This window comes from Octopus sinensis, linkage group LG27 (assembly GCF_006345805.1).
Source record: "Octopus sinensis linkage group LG27, ASM634580v1, whole genome shotgun sequence".
Taxonomy (NCBI): domain Eukaryota; kingdom Metazoa; phylum Mollusca; class Cephalopoda; order Octopoda; family Octopodidae; genus Octopus; species Octopus sinensis.
Window position 1 is genome coordinate 5,971,779 of NC_043023.1, and position 19,335 is coordinate 5,991,113.

General features: G+C 42.3%; 1 protein-coding gene across 1 annotated transcript in view; it reads right to left on the bottom strand.

The window, feature by feature from the left end:
• The window catches only part of LOC115225490 (neurofascin-like), a 498,646-nt gene that overhangs the window by 12,485 nt on the left and 466,826 nt on the right, over window positions 1-19,335 (bottom strand). The window contains exons 13-16 of the mRNA XM_036514376.1: window positions 13,289-13,417; window positions 5,738-5,840; window positions 4,141-4,334; window positions 275-409 (exon numbers count right to left, since the gene is read on the bottom strand). Of these exons, the coding sequence (XP_036370269.1) occupies window positions 275-409; window positions 4,141-4,334; window positions 5,738-5,840; window positions 13,289-13,417 (561 nt within the window). The remainder of the gene's footprint in view (window positions 1-274; window positions 410-4,140; window positions 4,335-5,737; window positions 5,841-13,288; window positions 13,418-19,335) is intronic.

Consider the following 19,335-nt stretch of genomic DNA (forward strand, 5'->3'; position numbering starts at 1 on the left):
CGATTACATCGACCCCAGTGTGTAACTGGTACTTAATTTATCGACCCCAAAAGGATGAAAGGCAAAGTCGACCTCAGCGGAATTTGAACACAGAACGTAACGGCAGACAAAATACCGCAAAGCATCTCGCCCGGCATGCTAACGTTTCTACCAGCTCGCCACCTTGAATTAGTCCTGCTTGACTAAAGGTGGTGCTCCAGCATGACTAAAAGAAATAAAAAAAGATAGAATAAAAAAAGATATATATATATATATATATATAGTTGCTATTTACCGTTAATTCTCTTTCCGTTGATGTACCACACAGGTTTACTGATGGGAGGTTTGCCGGTTCCATTACAGATGAAGGTAACTGAACTGCCCCCACTGGTCACAATACTTTTTGGTTTCGTGGTCCATTCAGGTTTAGCTGAAACAGCAATAATAACAGCAACATCAACAACCATAACTCTCTCTCTTTTACTCTTTTACTTGTTTCAGTCATTTGACTGTGGCCATGCTGGAGCACTGCCTTTAGTCGAGCAAATCGACCCCGGGACTTATTCTTTGTAAGCCAAGAACTTATTCTATCGGTCTCTTTTGCCGAACCGCTAAGTGACGGGGACGTAAACACACCAGCATCGGTTGTCAAGCAATGCTAGGGGGACAAACACAGACAAACAAACACATACACACACATATATATAGATATATATACATATATACGACCGGCTTCTTTCAGTTTCCGTCTACCAAATCCACTCACAAGGCATTGGTCGGCCTGGGGCTATAGCAGAAGACACTTGCCCAAGATGCCATGCAGTGGGACTGAACCCGGAACTATGTGGCTGGTTAGCAAGCTACTTACCACACAGCCACTCCTGCGCCTAACAATACAAAAATACTAATATTGGTTTCAAATTTTGGCACAAGGCCTGCAATTTCAGGCGAGGGGTTAAGTTGATTACAGCAACTCCAGTGCATAACTGGTACTTATTTTATTGACCCTGAAAGGATGAAAGGCAAATCTGACCCCTGCGGAAAATTGAACTCAGAATGTAAAAACAGTTAAAATGCTGCTAAGCTTTTGCCTCATGTGCTAACAACTCTGCCAGTTCACCACCTTATAAACAACAGTAATATTAACCAAATGAACATTAACCACAATATAAACAACTGCAGCAATCACTGTATGATTGGGTATTACTCCATTACTCTCTTTTCTCACTTGCTCTTACTCCCATCTACCTAGTGCTGTCTTTAGGCATTTTCCTAACACTCATAAGTATTGTGAACTCTTCAACACCCATAATGTTAAGGTCAGCTACGCATGTTTAGATATTAACACCTCAAATATTGCATACTACAACTGAAAACCCTGCACCCATCCAATGCTTATTATATCCTGTATATAGGCAGCCTACTAACTGCTTCCTAGGAGTATCATGCCTCATACCTCTCAAAATCTGTGTATTTATGTATGTATGTATGTATGTATGTATGTATGTATGTATTGATCGTAGCAGGTGGAGAAGGATTGTGCATGAGGGGACAGCCACTTTTGAGAAATCTTGAGTTGCACATGAGAAAGTAAGGAGGGATGTCAGGAAGGACATCGCTGTTACACTTCCAGAAGGGAAGGGTCTTCCTTTGATGCTGACATGCAATGTCTGTGCAAGACCCTGCCTCAGTAAAGCTGGACTCAAGAGTCATCTTCGTAGTCATAAAACGAGACAGATGAGTGACAACCTGGCCACTGGTGGTGGTGTAACACACCATACTAATCATATCTGTCAGGCATGTGGAAGAGAGTGTAATTCGGCAGGAGGACTTAAACGGCATGCAAAGGTACATGAAGCCCAGTTACAACTACAGCCGGCTTTTTACCGGTAAAGGTTTTAGCTGCCAATTTTGTACAAGACATTGTAGATCTTTGGCTGGGCTCAAAAGTCACATTCGATCACAGCACCAGTAACAGTGAAGCTTCATGCAATGGCCATACTCGATAACGAGGGGCAGCCATAAATGTATGTATGTATGTATGTATGTGTATGCATATATATATATATACGTGCATGAGTCATCTAAGGGAACATAATTCGGAGAGAAGATGCACTTGTATCACTGTCAGTAGAGTGGGAATATTATCTGAATTTTATAGTATTAAGTATCCATCATGGCTGATCTTATTTCCTTCCATATCAGCCACCTCTGATGAGTATAATTATATAATTGGATTGTTACCTAACACTCCATTGTATTTCTGTGTGAAACCAATTTGTAAGACCAGCCATAATAGATACTTAATACTATAAAATACAGATAACTGTATACAACTGAGCACTGTATACAATAATTTCATTATTATTGTTTTATTATTATATAGGCGCGGGAGTGGCTGTGTGGTAAGTAGCTTGTTTACCAACCACATGGTTCCAGGTTCAGTCCCATTGCGTGGCACCTCGGGCAAGTGCCTGTCTTGTGAGTGGATTTGGTAGACAGAAACTGAAATAAGCCTGTCGTATATATGTATATATATATATGTATGTGCGTGTATGTTTGTGTGTCTGTTTGTCCCCCTAGCATTGCTTGACAACCGATGCTGGTGTGTTTATGTCCCCGTCACTTAGCGGTTCGGCAAAAGAGACCGATAGAATAAGTACTGGGCTTACAAAGAATAAGTCCCAGGGTCAAGCTGCTCGATTAAAGGCGGTGCTCCAGCATGGCCGCAGTCAAAATGACTGAAACAAGTAAAAAGGAAAAAGCGAAAAAAAGATATAAGGAAAGCATTCAAACACTGAGATTTGAAATCAGATGTCACCAATGTTCATATCATCTGTGGATAAATTTTAAAATTGATATCACCAGCAGTGACATAGGTGGATGACAGGTGCAATAGCATTAAATAGCTATGAATTATAAATTTGTATGAAGCGTTTGGATGCTTAAACAAGCATCCACCTGCTAGAAACAAGAGCTAAAGTCTGAAATTTATCCACCGTACTGCACCAAGATAACAGAGAGAAACAGTATGCGAGGAAAAGAGAAGGATCAAAACATTTAATAGCACAAATAATAATATTATATATATATATATGTATGTATATATCATCATCATCCTCATCATCATCATCGTTTAGCCTCCGCTGTCCATGCTAGCATGGGTTGGACGGTTCAACTGGGGCCTGGGAAGCCAGAGCGCTGCATCAGGCCCAGTCTGATCTGGCAATGTTTCTACAGCTGGATGCCCTTCCTAACGCCAACCACTCCGTATGTGTAGTGGGTGCTTTTTATGTGCCACCGGACATGGAGGCCAGGCGAGGCTGGCAACAGACACGATTGGATGGTGCTTTTTACGTGCTTGACTAAAGGCAGTGCTCCAGCATGGCTGCAGTCAAATGACTGAAATAAGTAAAAGAAAAGAGAGTATATAGTGAAGGTGCATGGCTCAGTGGTTAGAGTGTTGAGCTTACGATTGTGAGGTTATGAGTTCGAATCCTGGACCAGGCTGCGCGTTGTGTTCTTGAGCAAGGCACTTTATTTCACTTTGCTCCAGTTCACTCAGCTGTAGAAATGAGTTGTGACTTCACAGGTACCAAGCTGTATCGGCCCCTTTGCATGGGCGACTGCTGGTCTTCCATAAACAACCTTGCCTGGACTTGTGCCTGGGAGGGTAACCTGCTAGGTGCAATCCCGTGGTCAGAAAATATATATATGATGGCCGTCCACTCGTGACCGAGGAAGACCATTGCCGACCTTCAGGAACATTGTGCTCTCTAGGACTAACTTATATTTTGCATTTGTGGCTCCGTTGGTGGCTAATGAGCCCTGCTCTTCACGAGCATACACGACTGCAAACATTGCAGACCAAGCTTTCCCCATTCACTATACAAGCTGTGTGCTTTCGCGCAGCTTGCTTAAGTTTTTCATGCTGGATACGTGCTCTCTCAAAAGTGTCAATATATATATATATACGCATACATACATACATACATACATACATATGCTTACACATGAATATATACAGATACATATCAAGTATGAGTCTACAGTTACCCAGGTTGATACGATCAATTAAGATAATGCCCCAGCATGGCCATAGTTCAAAGACTGAAGCCAGTAAAAGAATAAAAGAATAGCGGAATACTTATTCAGGCTTACATTCAATCTCCACTCTCATGGTGTGTTGCAATATCTGACCAGAGCTCCTTTCACTTGCATGGCACTCGTAATCTCCCTCATCCTCAAACCCAGCATCCCGAATATCCAGCTGATGATTAAATTTAGAAAATGCATACTTTGTATTCGGATGTATCGATTTGCCATTTCGGTACCACCTGATCTTTGGTGTCGGACTGGGAATGAGAAAAAAAACATCGAAAATGAGTGTTAAAAGTAAATATAATATCTTATACACTTTGAATATTTACAAAATAAATTTATACTCAACAAATACAAGCAAAATATGTTGATATTTTGTGAGGTTGTGTTGCTGTGTGGTAAGTAGCTTGCTTACAAACCACATAGTTCCAGGTTCAGTCCCACTGCGTGGCACCTTGGGCAAGTGTCTTCTACTATAGCCTCAGGCCGACCGAAGCCTTGTGAATGGATTTGGTAGACGGAAACTGAAAGAAGCCTGTCATATATATGTATATATATATACATATATGTATGTGTGTGTATGTGTTTGTCCTCCTAGCATTGCTTGACAACCGATGCTGGTGTGTTTATGTCCCCATTACTTAGCGGTTCGGCAAAAGAGACCAATAGAATAAGTACTGGGCTTACAAAGAATAAGACCCGGGGTGGAGTTGCTCGACTAAAGGCGGTGCTCCAGCATGGCCGCAGTCAAATGACTGAAACAAGTAAAAGAGTAAAAGAGTAAAGAGTATGTCTTGGGTGAGTCATAACAACAATAATGAGAACACTTGTACAATAAATACAGCAATAAATTTAAATATTAATTAAAGCATGCAACCATAAATCACCTTAATATTAATTAGTTTCTGATTTAAAAATATTATTTAATTCAATTACTCTTTACTCTTTTACTCTTTTACTTGTTTCAGTCATTTGACTGCGGCCATGCTGGAGCACTGCCTTTAGTCGAGCAAATCGACCCCGGGACTTATTCTTTTGTAAGCCCAGTACTTATTCTATCATTCTCTTTTGCCGAACCGCTAAGTGACTGGGACATAAACACACCAGCATCGGTTGTCAGGCGATGTTGGGGGACACACAGACACACAAACATATACACACACACACACAAATATATATATACATGTTCGTATATACGACAGGCTTCTTTCAGTTTCCGTCTACCAAATCCACTCACAAGGCTTTGGTCGGCCCGAGGCTATAGTAGAAGACACTTGCCCAAGGTGCCATACAGTGGGACTGAACCCGGAACCATGTGGTTGGTAAGCAAGCTACTTACCACACAGCCTCTCCTTATTCATTTTTATTGTGGGACTTGAAGTAGATAAAACAATAACTAATAAGGGTGTAGAATATTGGTATAAAAAAGCTCCTTGAACGTAAAAGTATTGTCAGATTCTGATAACGATGGTCATGGAATATGTGTTGTTGGTGGTGGTCATGTACAGATGGTGGTGCTGGTGCAGTATGGATGGTAGAGGTGGGAGTGTTAATATTGTGGCGTAGTGCTTTTAGTGGTGGTGGTGGTTAAAGAATGCTGATTGTTGTGTCAATAAAATGATGTGGGTGGAAGAAAATGAAGCAGGCTTGAACTCACTGTCCACCGAATATACACTGCAACTCCACAGTGTCTCCCTTCAGAAAGACCATCTTGCTAGGGCTAGCACTGAGGATATGAATCTGGTAGTCTTTAAGCTGCTCTGAAAGTAGACAAAAGATAAGGCAAAAGATATATGTTAATATTTCACTTAGACGTTGCAATACTAATAACCTGTTGTTACAACTCAATATACGAGGAACAATGGGTAAATTATCTCTTTACTCTTTTACTTGTTTCAGGCATTTGACTGCGGCCATGCTGGAGCACTGCCTTTAGTTGAACAAATCAACGTCGGGACTTATTCTTTGTAAGCCCAGTACTTATTCTATCGGTGTCTTTTGCTGAACCGCTAAGTGACGGGGACGTAAACACACCAGCATCGGCTGTCAAGCAATGCTAGGGGGACAAACACAGACACACAAACATATACACACACATACATATATGTATATATATATATACATATATACGACAGGCTTCTTTCAGTTTCCGTCTACCAAATCCACTCACAAGGCATTGGTCGGCCCGGGGCTATAGCAGAAGACACTTGCCCAAGATGGCATGCAGTGGGACTGAACCCGGAACCATGTGGTTCGTTAGCAAGCTACTTACCACACAGCCACTCCTGCGCCTATTTTATATTTTTAATTTCCCACAAGTGCTTTGTTTCTTTTTGATTTTATTGACTACACAGTATAGTAGGGTCAGTTGGGCACTGTCTGAGAGAAAAAGTGCACCATGATGCAGTACACACTGCCAGAAATATGGAAATGACATGCTGTACTTCATATCAGAAGCTCCAATAGGAACATTTCAGAGTGTTTGTATGTCAATTTGAGAAGAGTGCAGTGGATTAGGAAAGAGTTGGATGAGTCTGTTACGCATTCATATCTATGTGTATACATAGGTATACGTGTGTAGAATACATCCCCACTTTTGGAACTATTTTGTTAGTAAACAGTACGAACTGTGTCTAAAGTATATATGTATTACTACGCTGAATGTTAACAGTTCGTGTAACAAGTAAAGTAAATAAACAGTGCGTGGTATCTTGAGCAAGTGTCTTCTACTATAGCCTCGGGCCGACCAAAGCCTTCTGAGTGGATTTGGTAGACGGAAACTGAAAGAAGCCTTCGTATATATGTATATATATATATATATATATATATATATATATATATATATATATATATATATATATATAAATTGATCAAAATAAAAACATGATGCCAAGGATTCAGCGGTACATATGTTTCGGGCCTTTATTAGACAGATTTATAACAATGCATAATGTATGTCTGTGGCCTTCTTCAGCCGCGCACAACAGCTTCCACAAGGACATGTGTTACATCAAAAATTCTTGGTTGGGGATGCAAATCCTCTCGTTCCCGTACGACATAATGCGGCAACAGCATAGAATTGAAGCGTCCATCTCTTTCTTTTCTCAATGTAGAATGAGGAAATTTGGATGTTGAAGTAATGTAAATAAATTAATAAATAAATACATATATAGACGTGAAGGAACCTGGTAATAAGAGTAAATAGGGGTAAAGATGGAGGGGCGAGAATTCAGGACGAAGGATAAAAAATATATAAAAGGTGTAAGTATAGAAAAATATAAAAATGTAGAGTATAAAGATATAAAGAGATATAAGGAGATATACGTGTACACACCCATATATACATACATACGTCCATCCTTACATACACATACACAGATGCCGACACGTCCAGGTTTAGATATAAGATATTAAAGGATGTATATAAGAACGCATGTAAAGAATCACGCACTCACATCTACACGTGCACGCACACACGGCTGTGTGTCCATATGTGCATGCACATATACACTTACATACACACACAGAGACATACGCACGTATAGGTATAGCTATAAGATATTAAAAGATGTATACAAATAGGTGTAAACGTATGCATATAAGAAATCTGCAAAAAAATGTAAAAAAATGTAAAGAAATACGTAAGAAATTTTTAAAAATTATTAAAGAAAATTATTAGAGATGAGTAACGGGGTATGCACATTCAGACGTAGATGTTTACTCGTACATATGTACACATATGTATACGTATACATACATACACGGACGCACGTATAATCATAAAGCGGATCCATAGATAAGTAAATAAGGGATAAGCAAAAAAAATAGACATATATAGAGTTATAAAGCGATAAGTTAGGGGTAAGAATGAGGGTAAGAATAATTAGAAATAAAAGTAAGAAATACAATATAAAATAAGAAATACAATATAAAAGTTAGAAATGAAAAATAAAAATTATAAGAGCTATAAGAATTAAAATAAGGGATGAAAATAAAAATAAGAATAAAGCGAAATAGAATAGGATAAAGTAAAATAAAAATATAATCTAGTAAAGTTTAACATGAGATGAAGGTGGTTGAAAGTTGGACACACAGCCGTGTGTGCGTGCACATGTAGACGTGAGTGCGTGATTCTTTACATGCGTTCTTATATACATCCTTTAATATCTTATATCTAAACCTGGACGTGTCGGCATCTGTGTATGTGTATGTAAGGATGGACGTATGTATGTATATATGGGTGTGTACACGTATATCTCCTTATCATCATCATCATCATCATCGTCGTTTAACGTCCGTTCTCCATGCTAGCATGGGTTGGACGGTTCGACCGGGGTTCTGGGAAGCCAGAAGGCTGCACCAGGCTCCAGTCTAATCTGGCAATGTTTCTACAGCTGGATGCCCTTCCTAACGCCAACCACTCCGTGAGTGTAGTGGGTGCTTTTTACGTGCCACCTGCACAGGTGCCAGGCGGGGCTGGCAACGGCCACGGTCAGATTGGTGTATTTTATGTGCCACCGGCACGGAAGCCAGTCGAGGCGGTGCTGGCATCGGCCACGAGTCGGATAGTGCTTTTTACGTACCACCAGACCAGGGATCCTGGCTGGTTCAATTCGATTTCGATTTCGCTTGCCCCAACATGTCTTCACAAGCAAAGGGGGTTGGCATGGGTGCCTGTCGTACGGTCGCATTGGAGTATTTTACGTGCCACGGCCACGAGTCGGATAGTGCTTTTTACGTACCACCAGGCCAGGGATCCTGGCTGGTTCAATTTGGTTTCGATTTCGATTTCGCTTGCCCCAACATGTCTTCGCATGGGTGTCTGTCGTCGGATGAGGTTCTATATCGACTTCGCTTGCCTCAACCGGTCTTTGTGTCCAAGGGAGGAAAGGCATTCATAAGTGGGCTGGGCTCACTTGTCCTGCCTGGTCTTCTCACGTACAGAATATTTCCAAAGGTCTCGGTCTCTGGTCATTTCCTCAGTGAGGCCTAAAGTTCGAAGGTCGTGCTTCACCACCTCGTCCCAGGTTTTCCTGGGTCTACCTCTTCCACGGGTTCCCTCAACTGCTAGGGATTGGCACTTTCTCACACACCTATCTTCATCCATTCTCGCCACATGACCATACCAGCGCAATCGTCTCTCTTGCACACCACAACTGATGCTTCTTAGGTACAACATTTCTCTCAAGGTGCTAACGCTCTGTCGAGTATGTACACTGACATTACACATCCATCGGAGCATACTGGCTTCATTCCTCACGAGCTTACGCATGTCCTCAGCAGTCACGGCCCATGTAGCATGGCTCTTCGTACACACGCATCATACAGTCTGCCTTTTACTCTGAGCGAGAGGCCTTTAGTCACCAGCAGAGGTAAGAGCTCCCTAAACTTTGCCCAGGCTATTCTTATTCTAGCAGTTACACTTTCAGCGCACCCACCCCCACTACTGACTTGGTCACCTAGATAACGGAAGCTATCAACTACTTCTAGTTTTTTCGCCCTGGAAAGTGACGGAAGTTGTTTTCTGCAGATTTTCGGAGGTTAATGCTCCCGAGCATCTGCCACATACAAAAACTATCTTCCCAGTTAGCCTACCTTTGACATTGCTGCACCTCTTATGTGTCCATAGCTTACACTGGGTACATCTTATAGAGTTTCTACCTACACCTTTTCTACAGATCGAGCAGGGCCATCTTCCTGAAGATATTTGTGGATTGTCTACCTTTCTACTTATTAGTACTTTGGTTTTAGCTAGGTTGACTCTAAGGCCCCTTGATTCTAAACCCTCCTTCCACACCTGGAACTTCTCCTCCAGTTCTGATAGTGACTCAGCAATAAGAGCAAGGTCGTCAGCGTAGAGGAGCTCCCAGGGACAGCCTGTCTTGAATTCCTCTGTAATTGCCTGGAGTACTATGATAAATAGGAGGGGGCTGAGTACTGAACCCTGGTGGACCCCAACCTCTACTTTGAATTCTTCTGTGTACATGTTGCCAACCCTAACCTTACTTACGGCATCTCTGTACATGGCTTGCACAGTCCTCACCAGCCATTCATCTATCCCTAGTTTCCTCATTGACCACCAGATAAGGGATCGGGGGACCCTATCAAAAGCTTTCTCCATGTCAACGAAAGCCAGGTACAGGGGCTTATCTTTGGCTAGGTATTTCTCCTGCAGCTGCCTTACCAGGAATATAGCATCAGTGGTACTTTTCCCTGGCACGAACCCAAACTGCATCTCATCTAAACTAACTCTCTCTCTAATTAGTTGGGCTATGACCCTCTCCGTAACCTTCATTACTTGATCCAACAGCTTGATACCTCTGTAATTATTTGTATCTAGGGCATCACCTTTACCTTTGTAGCAGTTGACTAGTATGCTGCTGCACCAGTCATTGGGTATGACTCCTTCGTGTATCACCTGGTTGACTATACGGGTGACTAGGTTATAGCCGACACTGCCAGATATTTTGAGCATCTCTGCAGTAATTCCTGATGGGCCTGGGGCTTTCCCTGTCTTCATGCTTCTAATTGCCTTAGCTACCACGGAACTATCAACTCGGATAGCTGGTCCCTCTGTAGGGTCAACATTCGGCAGACTCTCTTTATCCCATTCATTTTCCTCATTCAGTAACCTTTCATAGTGGTGTCTCCAAGCTTCTCTCTTTGCATCCTCATTTAGCGCAAGTGAACCATCCTCCATGCGAACACATTTCTCTCCTACCACATCACGATTCTCTCTCACACACTGTCTTGCAACACGAAATACCTCAAGTCTTTCATCCTCACGGCGCAGGACATTGGCAAATTTTCTCTTATCTGCTTCCCCTCTGGCTAGATAGACCTGTCTCCTAGCTTCCCTTCTGGCAGTCTGATACCCTTCCCTGCTACCACCATTCTTCCAGTCCTTCCAAGCCTGTTTCTTTTGTCTAATAGCCCTGTCAACAATATTGTTCCACCACCACGTTATTTTGGGTCTTAAGGGGACTTTGCACCAGCCACAGATCTGGTCAGTGGCTTTCAGCAGGTTGTCCCTCAGAAACGTCCAGTTGTCTTCTACCCCATGTGTAGCTATACCCCCTTCCACTTCGTCAAAGGCTTCAAGTAACATATCTCTAAATCTCTGTCCATTCGCAGGGGCTTTAAGCTTCCAGACCCTTCTTCTCCATGTTGGTCGTCTTCTAGTCGCCCTCTTAGTCCTGATCCTAAAGTCACTAACTACCAGTCTATGTTGTGGGGTGCATTCTTCGCCTGGGAAGGTTTTGGCATTTATAAGCAGCCATCTTTCCCTTTTTCTGGCAAGGATGTAGTCGATTTGGCTAGTATGCCGGCCCGATCTGTAGGTGACCAGGTGGCTTATTGGTTTCCTGAAGTTAGTGTTGCAGACCATAAGACTATTCGCATCGCAGAACTCCAGCAGCCTGGTTCCCTCCTCATTGCGGGAACCATAACCGTAGCCTCCATGTACGCCATGGAAGCCCCCAGCATGTCGTCCAACATGCCCATTGAAATCACCAGCCACAAAGAGAAGGTCCCTGTCGTTCGTCGATGAGGTGGTCTGCAGTAGGGTGTCATAGAAACTGTCTTTCTGTCCATCGGGTAGCCCTGGCTGAGGGGCATAGGCCGATATAATGGTTGCTAATCTATTATGAAGCACTATTCTAATCTTAAGTATTCTGTCACTTACTCTGATTACCTCAATTACTCTATCTATCCATTTCTCAGCGATAAGTATACCCACGCCACCAACCCCGTCAGTGTTCCCTGCCCAGAAAATTATATCTCTTATATCTCTTTATATCTTTATACTCTACATTTTTATATTTTTCTATACTTACACCTTTTATATATTTTTTATCCTTCGTCCTGAATTCTCGCCCCTCCATCTTTACCCCTATTTACTCTTATTACCAGGTTCCTTCACGTCTATATATGTATTTATTTATTAATTTATTTACATTACTTCAACATCCAAATTTCCTCATTCTACATTGAGAAAAGAAAGAGATGGACGCTTCAATTCTATGCTGTTGCCGCATTATGTCGTACGCGAATAAGAGGATTTGCATCCCCAACCAAGAATTTTTGATGTAACACATGTCCTTGTGGAAGCTGTTGTGCGCGGCTGAAGAAGGCCACAGACATACATTATGCATTGTTATAAATCTGTCTAATAAAGGCCCGAAACATATGTACCGCTGAATCCTTGGCATCATGTTTTTATTTTGATCAATTTACTCCACCACCTACACCACCAAACGGTATACACAGGTGCTTATAATTATCAAGTACTCACCCCGAATTTCTATATATATATATATATATATATATATATATATATATGCGTGTGTGTGTTTGTGTGTCTGTGTTTGTCCCTCTAGCATTGCTTGAAAACCGATGCTGGTGTGTTTACATTCCCGTAACTTAGCGGTTTGGCAAAAGAGACCAATAGAATAAGTACTGGGCTTACAAAAGAATAAGTCCTGGGGTCGAGTTGCTCGATTAAAGGCGATGCTCCAGCATGGCCGCAGTCAAATGACTGAAACAAGTAAAAGAGTAAAGAGTAAAGAGTAATGTATATCGGCCTCTCATTTCGCTTACTAAAGTGTGTATAGCAATTAGATTCTAAGATAATTTTAGGAACTAATTATGTACAATTCTTGATTATTCTATTATTTCAAAAATTAATTAAAACACATAGAGGACAGCGTATTTCGTTATAAATGTCCTGAAATGTTTAAAACATTCAATCTTGTTCATAAACTACTTTAATACCATTCAATATATCTTCATTTGGAAATAGTGGAGGCGCAATGGCCCAGTGGTTAAGGCAGCGGACTCGCGGTCATAGGACCGCGGTTTCAATTCCCAGACCGGGCGTTGTGAGTGTTTATTGAGCGAAAACACCTAAAGCGCCACGAGGCTCTGGCAGGGGATGGTGGTGATCCCTTCTGCACTCTTTCACCACAACTTTCTCTCACTCTTACTTCCTGTTTCTGTACCTGTATTTCAAGGGGCCGGCCTTGTCACTCTCTGTGTCACGCTGAATATCCCGAGAACTACGTTAAGGGTGCACGTGTCTGTGGAGTGCTCAGCCACTTACACGTTAATTTCACGAGCAGGCTATTCCATTGATTTGGATCAACCGGAACCTTCATCGTCGTAACCGACGGAGTGCTTCCTAATTTGGAAATGAAAAAAAAAAACTCACCTGGTAAGGTTCTCAAATAAATGGTATTAAGCATATTGATTCTTCGTAAAAACAAATTGGTTGCAGCGCAAACATAGGCAGTGTCTTTGTAGGAGTCTTCTTCTTGTACATTAGCAAAGACAAGGTTGGCTGGAAAAGAATTAGGAGAATAGGTGTGGAGAGAATTTTGTGTTTATTTCTAGGTGTGAAATTATTGTTATTTTACATTAATATTTTAATATTGGTGTCTTCATTATGGTCGATAAATTAAGTACCAGTTATGTACTGGGGTCGATGTAATCGACTTAATCCATTTGTCTGTCCTTGTTTGTCCCCTCTATGTTTAGCCCCTTGTGGGTAGTAAAGAAATAGGTATTTCGTCTGCCGTTATGTTCTGAGTTCAAATTCCGCCGAGGTCGACTTTGCCTTTCATCCTTTTGGGGTCGATAAATTAAGTACCAGTTTCGCACTGGGGTCGATGTAATCGACTTAATCCGTTTGTCTGTCCTTGTTTGTCCCCTCTATGTTTAGCCCCTTGTGGGTAGTAAAGAAATATATATCAATGTTGGTGCAGGAGTGGCTGCGTGGTGAGTAGCTTGTTTACCAACCACATGGTTCTGGGTTCAGTCCCACTGGGTGGCACCTTGGGCAAGTGTCTTCTACTATAGCCCTGGGCCGACCAAAGCCTTGTGAGTGAATTTGGTAGACGGAAACTGAAAGAAGCCCGTCATATATATGTATATATATATATATGCGTGTGTGTGTTTGTGTGTCTGTGTTTGTCCCCCTAGCATTGCTTGACAACCAATGCTGATGTGTTTATGTCCCCGTTACTTAGCGGTTCAGCAAAAGAGACCGATAGAATAAGTACAGTTCTTGTTCAGGTCCCTGTTATATTTGCTAATGTTTCTGGAATATGGAACTACTGATGGATACTTGAGAAACTAATGTATTTCATTATTTCAAGTGTCTGTTGCAGCTGAGAATATTACTGGCAGCAACTTGGTTGAGAAGAAACCATCTGCAGAGGTCGGCAAGCTGGCAGAAACGTCAGCACGCTGGGTGAAATGCGTAGCCGTATTTCTTCTGCGGTACGTTTTGGGTTCAAATTCCGCCGAGGTCGACTTTGTCTTTCATACTTTCGGGGTCGATAAATTAAGTACCAGTTTCGCACTGGGGTCGATGTAATCGACTTAATCCGTTTGTCTGTCCTTGTTTGTCCCCTCTATGTTTAGCCCCTTACGGGTAGTAAAGAAATAGGTATTTCGGCTGCCATTACGTTCTGAGTTCAAATTCCGCCGAGGTCGACTTTGCCTTTCATCCTTTCGGGGTCAATAAATTAAGCACCAGTTTCGCACTGGGGTCGATATAATAGACTTAATCCGTTTGTCTGTCCTTGTTTGTCCTCTCTGTGTTTAGCCCCTTATGGGTAGTAAAGAAATAGGTATTTCGGCTGCCGTTACGTTCTGAGTTCAAATTCCGCCGAGGTCGACTTTGCCTTTCATCCTTTCAGGGTCGATAAATTAAGTACCAGTTTCGCACTGGGGTCAATGTAATCGACTTAATCCGTTTGTCTGTCCTTGTTTGTCCCCTCTATGTTTAGCCCCTTGTGGGTAGTAAAGAAATATATATATATATCATGGCGGTTTCCCTTACACATCTGCTGTCCTTAGCACTCACAAATCACTGAACTATCTAAGTCATAGTAGTAACTCTACCAAAGCAACAATGCAGCTATGAACAACCTCCTTACCTGTTAGTCAGTGGGGCGTTTCAATTTAAATATTCTATCTTCTTCCATTAATATTTTGATTGAAAGCAGAAGCAGGGAATCAATCATATCAGATAATGTCGTTCCAGATTTGCTATGTCTGAATAAAAGTCCAAATGGTCGCTAACACTAATTACTATACTATACATTAGATAGTGTAGTCCAAGATACACTGTGTCTTGATAAAAGATAGGGCAGTGACAGCTGGAACATCTTCGATCATGCCTCTTTTGCATCAGGGCTGATCTAGGGCTAAGTAACTGCGACAACTATTATACTATCAGCATCATCCTCATCATCGTCATCGTCATCGTCGTCGTCGTCATCGTCATGGTCATCATCATCATCATCGTCGTCATCATCATCATCGTCATCATCATCATCATCATCGTCGTCATCATCATCTTCATTGTCGTCGTCATCGTCGTCGTCATCGTCATTGTCATCATCATCTTCGTCGTCGTTGTCGTCATCGTCATCATCATCATCGTCATCATCATCATCATCGTCGTCATCATCATCATCGTCATCATCATCATCATCTTCATTGTCGTCGTCGTCATCGTCATCATCATCATCTTCGTCGTCGTCGTCGTCATCATCATCATGGTAGTATGGGTTGGACGATTTGACCAGGCTCCAATCTTGATCTGGCAAAGTTTCTACAGCTGGATGCCCTTCCTAACGCCAACCACTCCGAGAGTGTAGTGGCTGATTTTACGTGCCACCAGCACGAGGGCCAGTCAGGTGGTACTGGCAACAGCCATGCTAAAATGCTGTTTTTTATGTGCCATCTGCACAACCTCACTTGAATGTTTATTCATGTGCCACCGGCACAAGTGCCAGTATGACAACACTGTTATTAGGCAATGTAGTCCTATGTACACTATGTTTGAATAGATGGGATGGTCACTGCTGGAATATCTTTGACCATGTCTGTCTAAGGATCAGGACTGACCTAGAGCTAAACAATAACATGCTGATATCTATAAATCAAAGAAGATGAAGTGGTGGCAATGGTAAGAAGGTAATACTAACCTTTGTGATCCATTTGGATTCGCTCAGTGAAGTCAAGGACCTTTAATCGCCCATCACTGTATTTCAATAGCCATGTGAATTTGGCCTCAGGGTAACTGATTGGCTTGTTACAAGGGAGGATGAGAGATGACCCTGGTGATACAGTGATGGTCTCTGGTTCCTGATTGGTGTATGGCTGCAGGAAGGCAAGACGTAGCTCAACGATGCCTGACATGGCCACCCCATAAGAGTTGTTTGCAAAACATTGATACATGCCGGCATCTTTCTTTCTGGGTTGCTTGAAGACAAGTGTTCCCTCGTTTTCTACTGTGGAGATAAGGTCATCACTGCCAGCCACGTTGAAGTCCTGTTTGTCCTTTTTCCAGGTGTACCTGGTTGTAGAAGAGAAGGAAAATGATGAAGACGAAGGAGATGGGGATGGAGGGTGGGTGGATGTACTTACAAATGAAGTGATAATGGGTGTGAGTTGAAAGAAGTGGAAAGGAGGACAGGGGTCTGCATGTATTTCGTTACTGCCCACAAGGGGCTAAACATAGAGGGGACAAACAAGAACAGACAAAGGGATTAAGTCGATTACATCGACCCCAGTGGGAAACTGGTACTTTATTTATCGACCCCGAAAGAATAAAAGGCAAAGTCGACTTTGGCGGAATTTGAACTCAGAATTTAACAACAGACGAAATACGGCTACGCATTTCGCCCGGCGTGCTAACGTTTCTGCCAGCTCGCCGCCTTTAGATAGGGGTGTGCATGTGTGTATGTGTGCATGCGTGCATGTGTGTGTGTGTTAATGTGTGGGTGGGTGTGTGCTTGTGTGTGTAAGAAAGAGAGAGACAGACAGACAAAGACAGAGAGTGAAAAGAGAGATTAGAAACAGTATTGTGAGATAAAAGGTAGAAGAAGAGTAAGGAGCAAGAATGAGGATGATGAGGATGATGTTTGTTTTATGTTTTATTAGTTTCAGCTCAAAGCTGTGGCCATGCTGGGGCACCACCATTTTGCTACACTGTTATTATTGAGAGCCTCTTCTGATATATGACATTTGGTCAATAAGTGAGTTTCATGTTGCTACCCTCATTTGCACCCTCTGCCACAGGGTAGGTTCATCTGGGACTCTCAACAGAAAGAGATCAAGTTTTGATTTGAAAACACCTATATCCACTTTGTGTAGGTCTCTTAGGCTCTTTGGGAGAATATTAAAAAGCTGTGGGGCCCCTGAAACCCAGGCTGTTGCAGTAACTGGTCCTGAAGCACAATAGCTTGGCTGGAATCTTTGGTACTGTGCAGGGGCAACTGGTTCTGGCATTTGTGTAGCTTTAAATGCCAAAATTTGGCACAATTTGGCACAATCCCTTCCAGGATCTTCCAGATCTATATTACTGCATATCTCTCCCACCTTCACTTCACGGAGTAGAGTCTTAGCTCTATCAGCCTATTCCAGTTGCTGAGCTATTGCAATAAGACAATCTTCTTTGTGAAGCTTTGCTGGATTGCTTCAAGTTCCGCTATTAATTTTACACTGTGGGGTAACCATAGCTAATAGCAGTAGTTCCGGCATATTATTATCCTCATCCCATCTGTAAATTGAGTCAAACTCCTGCTGCAGGTGTGCAACATCGCTGGGGTTCTGTATTTTCTGCAAGACTTTCGTATTGTCTGCATAGCTGGCAAGGATGGCTATCCAGGCAACTGATAGTGAGTGGATTTGGTAGACGGAAACTGAAGGAAGCCTGTCGTATATATATTTGCCCCCCCCCCCCAAACATCACTTGACAACTGATGCTGGTGTGTTTATGTCCCCATAACTTAGCAGTTCGGCAAAATAGACTGATAAAATAAGTACTAGGTTTACAAAGAATAAGTCCTGGGGTCGATTTCCTCAACTAAAGGCAGTGCTCCAGCATGGCCGCAGTCAAATGACTGAAACAAGTAAAAGAATAAAGAGTATATACCTAAGGTGGTGAGCTGGCAAAAATGTTAGCCCACCGGGCGAAATGCTTAGGAGTATTTCATCTGTCTTTATGTTTTGAGTTCAAATTCTGCTGAGGTTGGCTTTGCCTTTCATCCTTTTGGGGTTGATAAATTAAGAACCAGTTGCATACTGGGGTCGATCTAATCAACTGGCCCCCTCCCCATAAAATTTCAGGCCTTGTGCCTAGACTAGAAGAGAATATTTATATACCTGTTTGCCACATAGGTCGCGTTTCCTCTACGACTTTTAATGGTTACAAATCGTCTGGTAATTGCCGTTTGAATGGACATTTTGTTTTCACTATAAAACACATACTGCTAGGTTTGTACCATCCCCTTGAGACCCAACTACTCTTTAGCTGAAAAATACAGAATACCTCATCATCATCATCCTCGTTTAGCGTCCGCTTTCCATGCTAGCAGGGGTTGGATGATTTGACTGAGGACTGGCGAATCAGATGGCTGCACCAGGCTCCAATCTAATTTGGCAGTTTCTACAGCAGGATGCCTTTCCTAACGCCAATCACTCTGAAAGTGTAGTGGGTGCTTTCAAAGTGCTACCGGCATGAGGGCCAGTCTGGCGGTAGTGGCAATGGCCACGCTCAAATGATGATTTTTATGTGCCACCTGCACAGGAGTCAGTACAGTGGCACTGGCACAACACAGCGGAATTCCGTAGCGGTGTTAATGAAGATGTGTCAATTTAATGTGTTAAACTTATCTTTATAAATGTATATCAAATTATACATAGATATATACAAGATTATACGTATATATAGATATATACAAGATATAGGCGCAGGAGTGGCTGTGTGGTAAGTAGCTTGTTTACCAACCACATGGCTCCGGGTTCAGTCCCACTGCGTGGCACCCTGGGCAAGTGTCTTCTACTAATATCTTCAGGCCGACCAAAACCTTGTGAGTGGATTTGGTAGATGGAAACTGAAAGAAGCCCATCATATATGTGTATATATATATATATATATATATATATATATGCGTGTGTGTGTTTGTGTGTCTGTGTTTGTCCCCCTAGCATTGCTTGACAACCGATGCTGGTGTGTGTGTTTATGTCCCCGTTACTTAGCGGTTCGGCAAAAGAGACCGATAGAATAAGTACTGGGCTTACAAAAGAATAAGTCCCGGGGTCGATTTGCTCGATTAAAGGCGGTGCTCCAGTATGGCTGCAGTCAAATGACTGAAACTAGTAAAAGAGTAAAGAGTAAGATTAACACAGATATAAGTGTTAGAACCTGTGCTCTGACCGCAGACCTTGTCCACTGCACTA